This window comes from Tympanuchus pallidicinctus, unplaced genomic scaffold, assembly GCF_026119805.1.
Source record: "Tympanuchus pallidicinctus isolate F22 unplaced genomic scaffold, pur_lepc_1.0 scaffold14, whole genome shotgun sequence".
NCBI classification, from domain to species: Eukaryota; Metazoa; Chordata; class Aves; order Galliformes; family Phasianidae; genus Tympanuchus; species Tympanuchus pallidicinctus.
Window position 1 is genome coordinate 17,681,890 of NW_026294659.1, and position 12,813 is coordinate 17,694,702.

Below are 12,813 nucleotides of genomic sequence, written 5' to 3' on the forward strand. Positions count from 1 at the left end.
CATTTTAAGAATTATAGGGTGGTAAAACTAAACCAAGTATGTCCTCTTGAGGATGTTTAAACATGACATCTTAAGTGATTTCATTAACCTGTATATGGTCTACTTACGGTGCAGAGGTGAAGGAACTCAGTCCCTGGCTGGGTTACAGGCTTAATGACTGTGTGCCCTAAATTCAGCAGTATTATTTCCCTTCTTTGACAAGGTGTGTTTTCCACTTTTTCTACTATCTCCTGGAGAAACTGCAATCGCAGCTTGCACGGAAGTACTATTCTTTAGGTAAAGAACTGGCTAGGTGGATGGGTCCAAAGAGTTGTTGTGAAGTTAAATCCATTAGGCAGTGGTCACAGGTGGTGTTCTCCAGGGCTCAGTATTATGGCCAGTTTCCTTTAACATCTTTATCAGTGATATTGGTGAGGGGATGAAGTACACCCTCTGTAAGTTTGGGTAGGAGTGTTGATCTGCTTCCTAGGCTCTGCAGAGGAATCTGGATGGGCTGGATTGATGGGCTATGTCCAATTATATAGTTAAATGCCAAGTGTGGCACCTGTGTCATAAAACTCCATGCAATGGGGTTGACAGCAGAAAAGGACCTGGGAATGCTCATCAGCAGCCAGCTGAACATGAGTCAGCAGCGTGCCCAGGTGGCCAACAAGGCCAATGGCATTCTAGCTTGCATCACAAATAGCGTGGGCAGCAGGACTAAGGAAGCACTGAGCAATGGCGAGACGGCACCTCGAGTGCTGTGCTCAGCTGTGGGCTGTTCTCTACAAAAAGGGTGTCGAGTTGTTTGGCTGTGGTGTGCAGAGAAAATAAGATGGCGCAGAAAACCAGAGTTAACAGGAACAGCTGAGGGAACTGGAGCTGTTTTGTCTGGAGAGGAAAAGGCTGAGGGGAGACTTCATAGCTCTCCACAGCCACCTGAAAAGAGGTTGCAGCAAGGAGGACGGTGTTGTTGACAACGGAGGAAATGGCCTCAAGTTGCACAAGGGAAGGTTTAGATTGGATATGAGGAAAAAGTTCTTCATGGGAACGACGTGAGAACAGGCCGCCCAAGGAAGCAGTAGAGACCCCATCCCTGCAGGTGCGGGCGTAGCGCTTAGAGACACGGTGTAACAGCGGCCTCGGCCGTTACGTAGCCGGTCTGACTCGATGACCTTAAAGCTCTTTCCCATGCCGAGGCCGCAGCCAGAGCGCCGCCCCTCGCCGCGCTGAGGAGAAGCGGAAGCGCGCGCTCGAGCTCCCCGGCAGCGACTGGCTGTGCCTGCGGCCCCGCCTCGCTCATCGCGCATGCGCGCTGCCAATCCCAGCATCCTGAGGCGCGGCGCGAGCGGAGCGGAGCCATGGCGCTGCACGTTCCTAAGGCCCCGGGCTTTGCCCAGATGCTCAAAGAGGGAGCGAAGGTGAGAGCGGTGCCGGGCAGCGCGCGCGCTTCCCGGATTCCTTCCTCCGTCCCCCCCGTCCCGCTGCGCTGTGTGCGGGCTGCGGGGCGTTTCAGCGCGGCGGGCGGGGAAGGTTCTGGAAGGGCCGGCGGCTCCACGCGGCCCGGCGCGGCCTGGGTTCCCGGCTGCTCCGCTCGGACAGTGGGCACCGGGAAGGCGGCCTGGCCCTGTGTGGCTGCGTGCTGGGACGGCCTTCTGGAAGGCTGTGCAGTCGGAGATAGAGCCAGTGCTACCGAAAGATGGGATAGAAAGCAAGCAGCTTTTTTTTCTTGTAGATGAAAGAAAGGAGGGGAGCTTTGCTCGCTGCTATTGAATAGAACGGATAGTGAAGCTAAGCAGCTCAGCCCTATTTTTCTTTTTTTTTTTTTTTCTCCTTTTTTTTTTCTCGGAGGTTTCTTTGAGGGCAAGGAATGGCTTCTTTCAGGTGTGGGGGGGAGCAGAGTGCTATAGATGCTGGTGCTCTAAAAGAAAAAAAGACCAGCCATAGGGAGAGCTGTGTTCTACCGAATGAAGAGGATGCGTTCTGAGGTGCTTGTTTTGCATTTAAAGAGCGATTCTTAGGGAGCTGCATGCTTATAGTGGCCTTCCGGTACCTGAAGGGAGCCTACAGGAAAGCTGGGGAGGGCTTTTTATAAGGGCATGTAGCAACAGGAGGAGTGGAAATGGTTTTAAACTGGAAGAGGGTAGATTTAGACTAGATGTTAGGAAGAAATTCTTTACTGTGATGGTGGTGAGACACTGGAACGGACATTGGTTGCCCAGAGATGTTGTGGATGCTCCCTCCATGGAGGCATGCAAGGCCAGGCTGGATGAGGCTTTGAGCAGCTTGGTCCAGATGGAGATATCCTGCCTATAGGAGGGGGTTGGAACTGGGCGATCTTAAAGGTCCCTTCCAACCAAACTATTCTATGGCTTCTCCTCCTGAGGAGCATAAACTATGGCTTAGCTGGTTCACAAGTAAGGCCCTTTCAGGAGATTCCTTTTTCCAAACTGGAGCCAGGCTGATCAGCTTCTCAAACACCAATATTTTCTGAATCATAAAATCATTTAAACTGGAAGAAGATTGAAGATCATGTAGACCAACCGTCAGCCTGACCCAAGTCTCATGACTAAACCATGTCACTTGGTGCATGAGCATACACGCTCCAGTGTGTTAAATTAAGTCACCGAATTAAATAAATGTGCAGACTGTCTACTCTTAAGTTTTTAAGCCATTCATTTGAATGTAAAACTGAGTTAAATGATTTTGTGATGTAGAGATGTGCGTAAAGAAGCAAAACCCTTTGTTGCATGCCCCTGGTTCTCCATTCTTTATCCAAGCGGCTCTTTTGTTATTTTCTGTGTCCATTTAGTATGCCATTAATATTTTATTTAGTACCCTTTTGACATATAAAGAGGGGCTATAAGAAAAGAAGAGACAGGGGAAATGGTTTTGAACTAAAAGAGGAGAGATTGAGATTGGATGTAACGAAGAAGCTTTTTTTACTATAAGGGTGGTGAAGCACTGCAACAGGTTGCCCAGAAAGGTGGTGGATGCTCCATCCCTGGAGACGTTCAAAGTCAGGCTGGATGGGGCTCTGAGCACTTGATGTACCTGTGTGTGTCCCTGCTTATTGCAGGGGATTTGGATCAGGTGGCCTTTAAAGTTCCCTTCCAACTCAAATGATTCTATGATTTTTTTTTTTTTTTTTTTAGAGGAGTTTAGATATAAAACTATTAAAAAATCACGTCACTGAGTTGAGTAGGAGAACATGCAATCTCTTGTCTCATTGTCTTTGGGTAAATTTTATGTTTTGTTTAAACTTCTTGTGAAGTATCAACTCTATCAGAAAGTTTTGTGAACTTGCTGGATTATTACTGCTTCTTTGAGAAGTGAGTAGTTCTGAGCAGTTTATTTCATTTGTTTTTAGCATTACTCAGGACTAGAGGAAGCTGTCTACAGGAACATCCAGGCATGCAAAGAACTTGCTCAAACCACCCGTACAGCTTATGGACCCAATGGTAAGTAAATCCAGAAGCTGCAGTAGTTATTTTGAGCAAAATTATGTGTCTGAAGGCTAATCTTGCCTTGACGAAGATCCAGTTAATCGTTTCTTGGGGAAAACTCGTTGGACTTGCTGTAGAACTCCAGATACAGTTGTTGTGTCTGGTTAGTTCTTAAGTTATGCAGTATGTACCTGCCTTATGGCTGAGCTTTTTGTGCCTGTTATGCTGCAGTTATTTTGTCCTCTTTGCTGTCTGATTGCCAAATGGAAGTCTTAGGGAACTTAGAGGAGAGGTGGTAACATGGTAGTCATGATTAATGTAACCTTACAATTTTTTGACAGATACGCCACAACAGCAGTGTTCTCCAGTGTTAAATTATGCACCAGTATTTCTGAAAAGAAAACTGCTTGTTCAGAAATGAGATCTGATAATGTAATGCATTCCCAAGTGTTATTTGACAAAAGTGCATAAGAATCTGAAGTTATAAATGTTTTAATGCATCAGATGAACTGGAAAGATATGGAAACTATATTTCTGTACAATGCAATAATTGCCTAATGAATACTTTTTGTTTTGTTTTTTTCCCCCCTAGGAATGAACAAAATGGTAATCAACCATCTGGAGAAGCTTTTTGTTACAAATGATGCTGCTACTATCTTGAGAGAGTTGGAGGTGAGTTCTCTTAGAGTGAGTCAGTTGGAAGAGACCTTCAGAGATGGGAATCCAACTGCTTGACCGCTTCAGGACCAAGTAAAAATGTGATCATGTTGTTGGGGATGTTATCCAAGTGCATCAAAGCCATGGGGCATTGACCACCTGTGCAGGAAGTCTATTGCACTGTGTGACCCTCGTGGTAAATTTCCTCCTGATGTTCAGTCTGAACCTCTTCAGTACAGCTTTGTGTCAGTGGTTGCAACCCAGTGATCCTGTTAGCATGGGTCACTGGTTCTGAGCTCTGATAGGAACTTTATGTCACCCTCCCAGATTATGTATGCCATTTTGTGTCCATTTGTCATTGGATTTGAGTAAAGTAAGTAGGCTATATCCAGCATGAGATAAACTCTTCCGTAAAGCAGCATCAAGCAGTTGCAGAAGATGCTTATAAATGACTACTTCTTTTCCTCCCAAACCACTGTAGATTGAGAGAAGAGTATGTTTAGACAATACGATGTTTGGAAAACTCTGAGTGGAAACAGCCACTGTGTTAATCTGGTAGTGTTGGTGGTTGCCATCTTCTGTTTGCTTGGAACATGGTAATTGGATGTACGAAGCTGGAGATACAACAGCACCCACTTCTAAGTAAAGTAAAAGAAAAAATTATAGAAAGGCTGATGTACAACTTTTTTCTTTTGCTGTCAGATTCGTGATAGAAATGATACTTACACTGAGTTTTTCTCTTAGATAGGAATTCTAGAATAATTAACAAGAAGCTTTGTCAACTTTGTCAACTGTAGAGTAGTTTCTTTGAACCAGTATAGTTACTGGTGTTAGTGACAGTGATGTGCACCTTCTTTTAAAGGTCCAGCATCCTGCTGCAAAAATGCTTGTGATGGCTTCCCACATGCAAGAACAAGAAGTTGGAGATGGAACTAACTTTGTCCTTGTTTTTGCTGGAGTCCTTCTGGAGTTAGCAGAAGACCTTCTGAGGATGGGATTATCAGTCTCAGAGGCAAGTTGCATTGTTAATACAGTTCATGTATCCTGAGATATTCAGATTGCAGCTGCTCAGTGTTCTCGAGTCATAGTGCTGTGAATAGCATGCTTCATCTGAATCGAGTTTTAGTTAGAAGTGTATTGATTGCTGCTGGTGATTCCTTGTTTCCCTGGCAAGCTTTTTAATCTGTACGTTATGGTGGACTTTTGGAAGGAAACATAGGCAGTATGAATGCATAATGAGGTAAAGCAGTAAATATTTGCTGTTGTTGCACAGGTGATTGAAGGATATGAAAAAGCGTGCAAGAAAGCTCTAGAAATTCTTCCAGATCTGGTGTGCTGTTCTGCAAAGAACCTTAGAGATGTTGATGAGGTGGCATCTTTGTTGCATACTTCAGTAATGAGCAAACAGTATGGCAATGAAAGTTTTCTGTCGAAGCTTATTGCTCAGGCCTGTGGTAAGTGCATCTGAAGAATGGAGTGCGTTTCCTTGTGGTTCTTCATGGCCTGTTTGGCTTACTAGGTTAAGTTAATGAAATGCAGTAGCCTCTGAAATGAGTATGTTTCTCATGTTGAACTCTTCCTTGACCTGGTGGCTCAGAAAAGCCCTGTACTTTCTACTAAACTTAGAAATTGCTCACTACTTCTGCCTTTCTATCCATCTTGTGTAGTCTTTCTTGACATTGAGGGAATACGCTACTCTTCAGATAAGCTGTTTCTACTCTCAGCCTCAGAACAATGAAAGGAAGACTGTAGTTGTATTAAGCTGCTGGTTTCTCCTTTTAGACTTCAAAGTAAAACATGTAGTTGAAGTGCTTTCTGAAAATACCCTGGGTCAGGCTTCACTCAAACATAAGTTTCTAAATGGATATTGGACCTCATTCAGAATGTTCAGTTAAAGTAACGTTGCTTTCTGATTACTGCTGCATTTTAAAAAGAGTTTAAAAAGCAGGAAATATAACTGCCTTAAATTAATTAGGCAGTTCAAACCATAGAATTCTAGTATTTTGGGGAAAGCTCTACGTATCGTAATCTTATTCATTAAGCAACACGTTTTTTTTCCTCCTTTAAACAGTTTCTATTCTGCCTGATTCTGGTCATTTCAATGTTGATAATATCAGAGTGTGCAAGATTGTGGTAAGTTGAATATAGATACACTGTAAGCTAAGAAATTTAAGGAAAGGACATAATTTTTAGACCTTTCAGTTTTTGAAAAGTGCCTCTACTGCTCTAATCTCTGTTGTGCTGGGGCATGTGTGAGAAGTTTTGGAAATTGGTCTCCACATTCCTTATTTACTGCCCAGTAGCTAATTCCAGAAATAGAAATAGTAAAATTCGCATTAAATCAGGTATGTTAATTATCTAGAGGGACTGCTGCTTTGGAGTAGAAGTGTAGAATCAAGAAGGTTGGAAAAGGCCTCTAAGATCCTCCAGTCCAGCCACCAGCCCACCCCCCCCACGCCCACTGCCCACGTCCCTCAGTGCCACATCCACACGGCTCCTGAACACCTCAGGGACGGTGACTGCACCACCTCCCTGGGCAGCCTGTGCCACTGCAGCACTGCTCTTGCTGAACAGTAATTGTTCCCAATACCCAACCTGAACCTTCACTGAATTCATGTGGATAGGCTGAGGTGCAGACTGGCAGAAACGTAGTGGTATAATCTTAAGGTTTATTTCTAAGTGGGGCTTTAGGCCTCAGTAGATCATGTAGAATTGGAGCAAAGATTTTCCCCTTTTTATTTTTTTCTTAAGTCTTCTGTTTGTGTGACAGTGGGGATTGGTAGGTTCAAGTAAATGGGGGACTGCTTTTGGAAAGTGTAGTGCAACTTTCTGACAGTAAATGAAATGATGAGTGATGTGACTTTCCTTCCGTTCCATCCCTTTTCTACCAGGGTGCCGGTGTCTCTGCTTCATCAGTGCTACATGGCATGGTTTTTAAAAAGGAAACTGAAGGAGATGTTACTTCTGTCAAAGATGCAAAAATAGCTGTGTATTCCTGCCCTTTTGATGGTATGATAACTGAAACTAAGGTATGTAGAAGCTCAAAATAAATTCTGTATCTACATATACTTATTAGTGGCTCTTAGCCTCTTATTTTTAGACTTATCTATAAATATTTTTGACACTTGGTGATTAAGATATATTTGTTAAGACTGAGTTCATTAGTCTAAAAAAGTTCATAGAAAACTTCTGAACCTAATTTTGTTACGTAGGGTTTTTGGTGCTGTGGGTGGATCTCGTGGTTTTTTTATTATTATTATTTTAATACATTTTGCCTGGGAAGTGTCAGTGTGATTCAATAGACAGATTTGAGGTTTATGGATTGGTTGGGAGACAGTGATTTACCTGAAACTTAGGGTTTTTATTTGACACTGAACTGATGTGTGTATGTGTTTTACTAGGGCACCGTACTCATAAAGAATGCTGAAGAGCTGATGAATTTCAGCAAGGGAGAAGAAAACCTAATGGATTTGCAAGTCAAAGCTATTGCTGATAGCGGCGCAAATGTAGTTGTAACAGGTGGCAAAGTGGCAGACATGGCACTTCATTATGCCAACAAATACAATCTTATGGTAGTCAGGTAAGTGCTAGAAGACATAAATCTGGCAGAGCAAATGTCTTATGAAATGCACTTGGCATATTGTCTCTTGCCTCTCAGATAACTTACAGTGCAGAGTACTGCAGGCAGTTTTTCTAGTAGGTAAAAACCTGAGATGCAGACAGGTGGTTTCCTAGCTTATGTTTCTTGACAGTATTTCACCTCTGTGTAGTAACTAACTGGGTACTAATTAGTGTAGGTATGGTACTGTTACTCTGTCTTAAGGTCTTTTACAAATCAACTGATTTTTTTTTTATTTATTTAGAAAACAGATGTGTCCACAAATGTGTATGAGGGTTCTTGAGGTTCATGAGGGTTCTTCCTGGTCAGTCGTCATGTGAAACCTTAGCAATGGCAAGATGCATCTCTGTGCATCGCTGTTACGTTGGTGAATGGAAAAACTAATTCTTAATACTTCTCAGCTGCTTCTTTGGGTCTTAGATCTGCTTAAAATACATCCTGCAAAACGTAAAGACAAATCTCTTGATAGCACCTGTTATGTCTTACCTAGATAAGTTGCTGAAAACTAACTTCATTGATGGTGTCTCAACATTCTGAACTGCTGGAAGTAGAGCATGATACTGCCATTTCTTGCATGACAGGGGATGTGTTGGAAAAATCAACTGCAGTAGGAGATTAGTAATTTCCATGTATTTGGATTATTTGTTTTCAAACTGTTAAAAGAGCTATTATATAGAATCTCTTTTACTTGATGGAGTAAATTTTGATGGATATCACAGTTGACAAAATGCTGTCAAGTTAAGGGGAGAATTCTTGCTCGTCTGCTTTAGCGTTTGTTCTGGAAGACTGTAAACAAGACTGCTTTTGTTTTTGAAAGGTTGAACTCAAAATGGGATCTGAGAAGACTGTGCAAAACTGTTGGTGCAACAGCCCTACCCAGACTGGTATGGAATTTTCAAAAATGAGGAGCAGATAGGAGAGCGTTGTTGAAAATGTTCATCTCCTGACCTTTGTTTCTTCTTTCCAGACTCCCCCTACTCTAGAAGAAATGGGTCACTGCAATAGTGTGTATTTATCAGAGGTTGGAGATACCCAAGTTGTTGTGTTTAAGCACGGTATGTATCTTCTATAGAAATTCTAATGCTGCTCTTCTACAAGGATGGTAGATGGTTCTACAAGAAAACTCGTGTGTTCTCATCTAAAAACTTAGTTCAGGAATGAGCATCTCTCTCTTAACAGAAAAGGAGGATGGTGCTATTTCTACTATACTCATTCGTGGATCTACAGACAATCTGATGGATGATATCGAGAGAGCAGTGGATGATGGCGTGAATACTTTCAAAGTGCTCACAAGGGTAAATATCCAGAATGTTTCTGTTATCAAAACTGAGCAGTGGATCATTTGAGGCATGGTACCTGTTTGCTTTGGGCTTGTTTCTCATGAAAGCATCAACTGCTCCTTTCACTGTCAATTCAGGAGCGTTTTTTAGATTGAAAACGCTGTGTAGAGAAGACTGCTGCCAGCGTTCTCATGAATATGATGTATTTAAAAGCACTGTTTGTACTGAATTCTCTTTTTCAGTCCTTGAAGATGCTCTTTGACCTCTTTATGTGTGCCCCTTGTAATGTTCCTTCAAAACCAGAGAGGACAAAAGCCAGGTGGCCTTTCTTGTTTCTGAAAAGTGGGAGGAACTGTCTGGTTGCAAAGTAATTTTCTCATTCATGGGTCACAAGATACGTTTTCCCCACATATCACAGATACATTTTATAACTGAATTCTTCAGTGCTTTTTTTGTGATCAGCTTTTGTGGAGTAAATTTCCTTTTGAAGGAGAAAGGAAATGTTCGAAAACTTACTTGGAAGATGGCATGCAGAAAGACTAAAAGTCTGGACACTTAAAGTCCTGCATTCACACATATGGACACTGAGTATGGGAACACCCATAAACTGTAGATTTATGGCTGTCTGTAGTTATGGCTTACGTTGATAACTTTTCTGTTTAGAAGTTCTTGAGTGAACACTGGTTTTCCAGAGGGTTTATTAAATTCTTGACTTTTTCTTTCAAACAAAAAACAAAACTGTTGTGATACCTCTTGACATATTGAACCTAGTTTTAGAGGATTTGTTTTATGCTTATTGTTTCCCAAATACTTAATAGAAAAGGTGGGGGAAAAAAACAAAACAAAACAGAGGAATTCAACCCTCAGCTTATGAATAGTTGAAATAACTTCAAATAAATAAGTTGAAATATGAAGAGAACAAAAAAAACTTCATTATTATTTTTCTTGAAGGATATTTGGAAGGAATGGTTAAATTCTGGTAAATGTCTCTTGATAAAGTGTTCTAAAAAACAAAATAATAAAAGCTAAGAAATGGATGTGATGCTTTCTGTTTTGGTATGGTCTGTTCACAGGACAAACGTCTTGTTCCTGGAGGTGGTGCAACAGAGATTGAATTGGCCAAGCAAATCACATCTTATGGAGAGGTACAACTGTTCTTTTGTTAAATTTTTTTTCTTATATATATATACACGCTATTAAACCAAAAAATACATATATACATGTACCTACATGTAAATCAGTAGAAAAATGTGAAGGAGGTACCTCCCTTATATTACTGTTGCTTAAAATGCCTGTGTGGTGTTCACTTTAGACTTGTCCTGGGCTTGACCAATACGCCATCAAGAAGTTTGCTGAAGCATTTGAAGCCATTCCTCGAGCATTGGCAGAAAATTCTGGAGTAAAGGCAAATGAAGTCATATCCAAACTTTATGCCGTGCATCAGGAAGGCAACAAAAACGTTGGATTTGATATTGAGGTAAGTAGTTTCTCACATTACTTACTGCTGAGCAATACAAGGTTGTGTTTAAAAGTACTTCCTTCAGTAGTACTGAATAGTTAAAGATGAATTGAAATCTTTCAAACTTGGTGTTGCACGTTCTACAGCTAATGGCTTTTTTTAATTCATCAAGCTATTAAACTGGATGTAGCATAGTAACCACCTGTAGGAGGTAAAATGAGATGCTGAACTAACTTGATAGATACAATAAATGTTTAGTGATTACTTTGTCTTCCTGTAATGGATTAGAAATGAAGATTTTCTGAAGAGAGAAGATAAGAAAATTGTAACCTTGCAAACTTAATGACTTACTAAGTAGAAGCCTGTATAAACTTAAAAGATTTTCCTCCTATTTGAAAGGCTGAAGCTGCTGCTGTGAAGGATATGTTAGAAGCTGGCATACTAGACACATACTTGGGAAAATCCTGGGGTATCAAGCTGGCCACAAACGCAGCAGTAACTGTCCTACGAGTGGATCAGGTAAGCTTAACAATACTTTGGGTGCTAAACTGAAACCTCTGCTATAACTCAGTGTTCAGAACACTAATACAATGTGTGAGAGTGTTCTGGGATCACAAGGCATATAAATCTGACATTGGAAAACTTGGTTTATTTAAACTTTCAAAAACTGAGGAATTGGTTTCTTCAGGAGCTCGTATTTTGGAATACGAGTGGAGATGTTTCAGCTACCAAATGTTGCTGTTTCATGTTCCTTTAACATTCAGTTGATGCTCATGCCTACAAGGGAATCTTCTATAGGAAGAAGGATTATCACGAGAAACCTTTTCCCATATACGATTCTTACATTAAAATCTCACTTCAGGAAAATGTTTATAAGCTTAATGGAAAAAAAAAAAAAAGTTTATTTCTTGTGTGGAATTCTAGCAAAAATGTATTTGCATGTAAAATTTCTGTAGATTATTATGGCAAAAACAGCAGGCGGTCCGAAAGTCCCTAAGCAACAAGGACATTGGGATAAGGATGACTGGACAGATGAGCCTGACAAGTAGTATCAGTAAGCTCTGTCAGAGAAGCATCAGAGTGTTAAAGCATGTGTGAACATACTGACAATCACATGATAAATCTGCTTGTTTCTTGAGGGCATGTAACACTGCTGTCTTATGTGTGCTGATTTCTTATTTCCATCTCATTTGTGCCACAGTGAATGGTGAAATCTTACTCTTTCTAACTAAACTTTCATTGCAGAGATGATGAGTATGGTTCTAGTTTTATCTGCCACTGGAACAAGTGCAGAAAATAAGCCTGTAACAAAGCATTGCTAGCAGGACTTGTGCTTTAAAGAGTGTATCTAGGCTGGAGTTCAATAGCTCTGATAGTTTTGCTTTGTGTTGAGGGCAAGCTGTAAAGCAGTCACTGCTTAGTTTATGTAAGCACTCACATTTTACACATTTTATTAGACTAACTTATTTTGCATGCAAAAGTAAGGTAAAAGCACTTTGTATGTGAGGGCTTAGCTTCTGCCATTTTCAAGAAAAAATGTGTTTCAGTAAGATGGATAATAGTGACTGGGAGTTCAAGTTCAGAGCAGGGAAACTGCATAACTTAAGAAATGTTTTCAGTCAGCATCATAAGGCTATAAATATTAAAGGTGGGAGAAAAGTGAGTCTAACTTTTTTTTCTACTTTCTCATCATCAAGATCATAATGGCGAAACCAGCTGGTGGTCCTAAACCTCCATCAGGAAAAAAAGACTGGGATGAAGACCAAAATGATTGAACAATTGTACCACTTAATTACACCATTATGTGAGTTTTGTAATATTCCAGTTGGGACCTGTCATGATGTTTTGGTCTCTTGCCTTTAAGTTATGAACTGTATTCAGTAGAGTGCAGAACTTTGAACACTTCAATAAACTTACTACTACTAAACTGTTTGGTTTGATTTTTATTTGCAATTATCATAACACAGTTCTTCCCTGCTTGGGCCAGGCTGTGTCAGGCAGGGGGCAGCCCTAGCCTTGCCTCCCCCAGGAGCTCAGCCACCTCCTTGCCTCTGCCTGGGCAGCTTAGCTTGGTACAGGAGCTGAGTGAGACTGGCCATATTCCTGCTGTAAGGAATACAACTGAAAGCACAGTCCATAACCTTTGCACCTCATTGCAGTCCTTGCCCTTCTGTGTAAAAAGTTCTCTGAGTTTTGAAATAATACGGTGGTTGTGCTGTGGTCTATGCTTTGTGTTGATACACGCATCTCTCTCATCCTCACGCATTCAGAGGCTCTACATGCTCAAATCTCAGTCACACAGTGGTGAAACGGATCTCCTACTAGCTTTACAAATGAAGAGAAGGTTAGCTGTTGAGAGGTATCAAGCACACA

The 12,813-nt window shown here is 41.3% G+C and overlaps 1 protein-coding gene across 2 annotated transcripts; it reads left to right on the forward strand.

The window, feature by feature from the left end:
- Positions 1-1,263: 1,263 nt before the first annotated feature.
- CCT8 (chaperonin containing TCP1 subunit 8) lies at positions 1,264-12,367 on the forward strand. 2 transcript variants are annotated; one of them, XM_052674082.1, is made up of 16 exons: positions 1,264-1,400; positions 3,350-3,440; positions 4,018-4,097; positions 4,945-5,094; positions 5,356-5,536; positions 6,154-6,215; positions 6,974-7,111; positions 7,484-7,662; positions 8,519-8,585; positions 8,669-8,756; positions 8,881-8,996; positions 10,055-10,126; positions 10,294-10,458; positions 10,840-10,959; positions 11,397-11,494; positions 12,138-12,367. In XM_052674082.1, the coding sequence occupies exons 1-15, from the start codon at positions 1,341-1,343 to the stop codon at positions 11,487-11,489; spliced, it is 1,662 nt and encodes a 553-aa protein (XP_052530042.1). In that variant the 5' UTR covers positions 1,264-1,340; the 3' UTR covers positions 11,490-11,494; positions 12,138-12,367. The 2 variants fall into 2 exon arrangements, with proteins under 2 accessions (XP_052530042.1, XP_052530043.1); XM_052674083.1 differs by lacking the exon at positions 11,397-11,494.
- The last annotated feature ends 446 nt before the right edge of the window (positions 12,368-12,813 follow it).

What these genes read in the sequence shown, in the direction of transcription:
- CCT8 (XM_052674082.1), top strand. Translation starts at nt 1,341, where the DNA reads ATGGCGCTGCACGTTCCTAAGGCCCCGGGCTTTGCCCAGATGCTCAAA. An exon ending in GCTTATTGCTCAGGCCTGTG is followed by an intron (nt 5,537 to 6,153) that starts GTAAGTGCATCT and finishes TCCTTTAAACAG; the next exon opens with TTTCTATTCTGCCTGATTCT. An exon ending in CTGTCCTACGAGTGGATCAG is followed by an intron (nt 10,960 to 11,396) that starts GTAAGCTTAACA and finishes AAATTTCTGTAG; the next exon opens with ATTATTATGGCAAAAACAGC.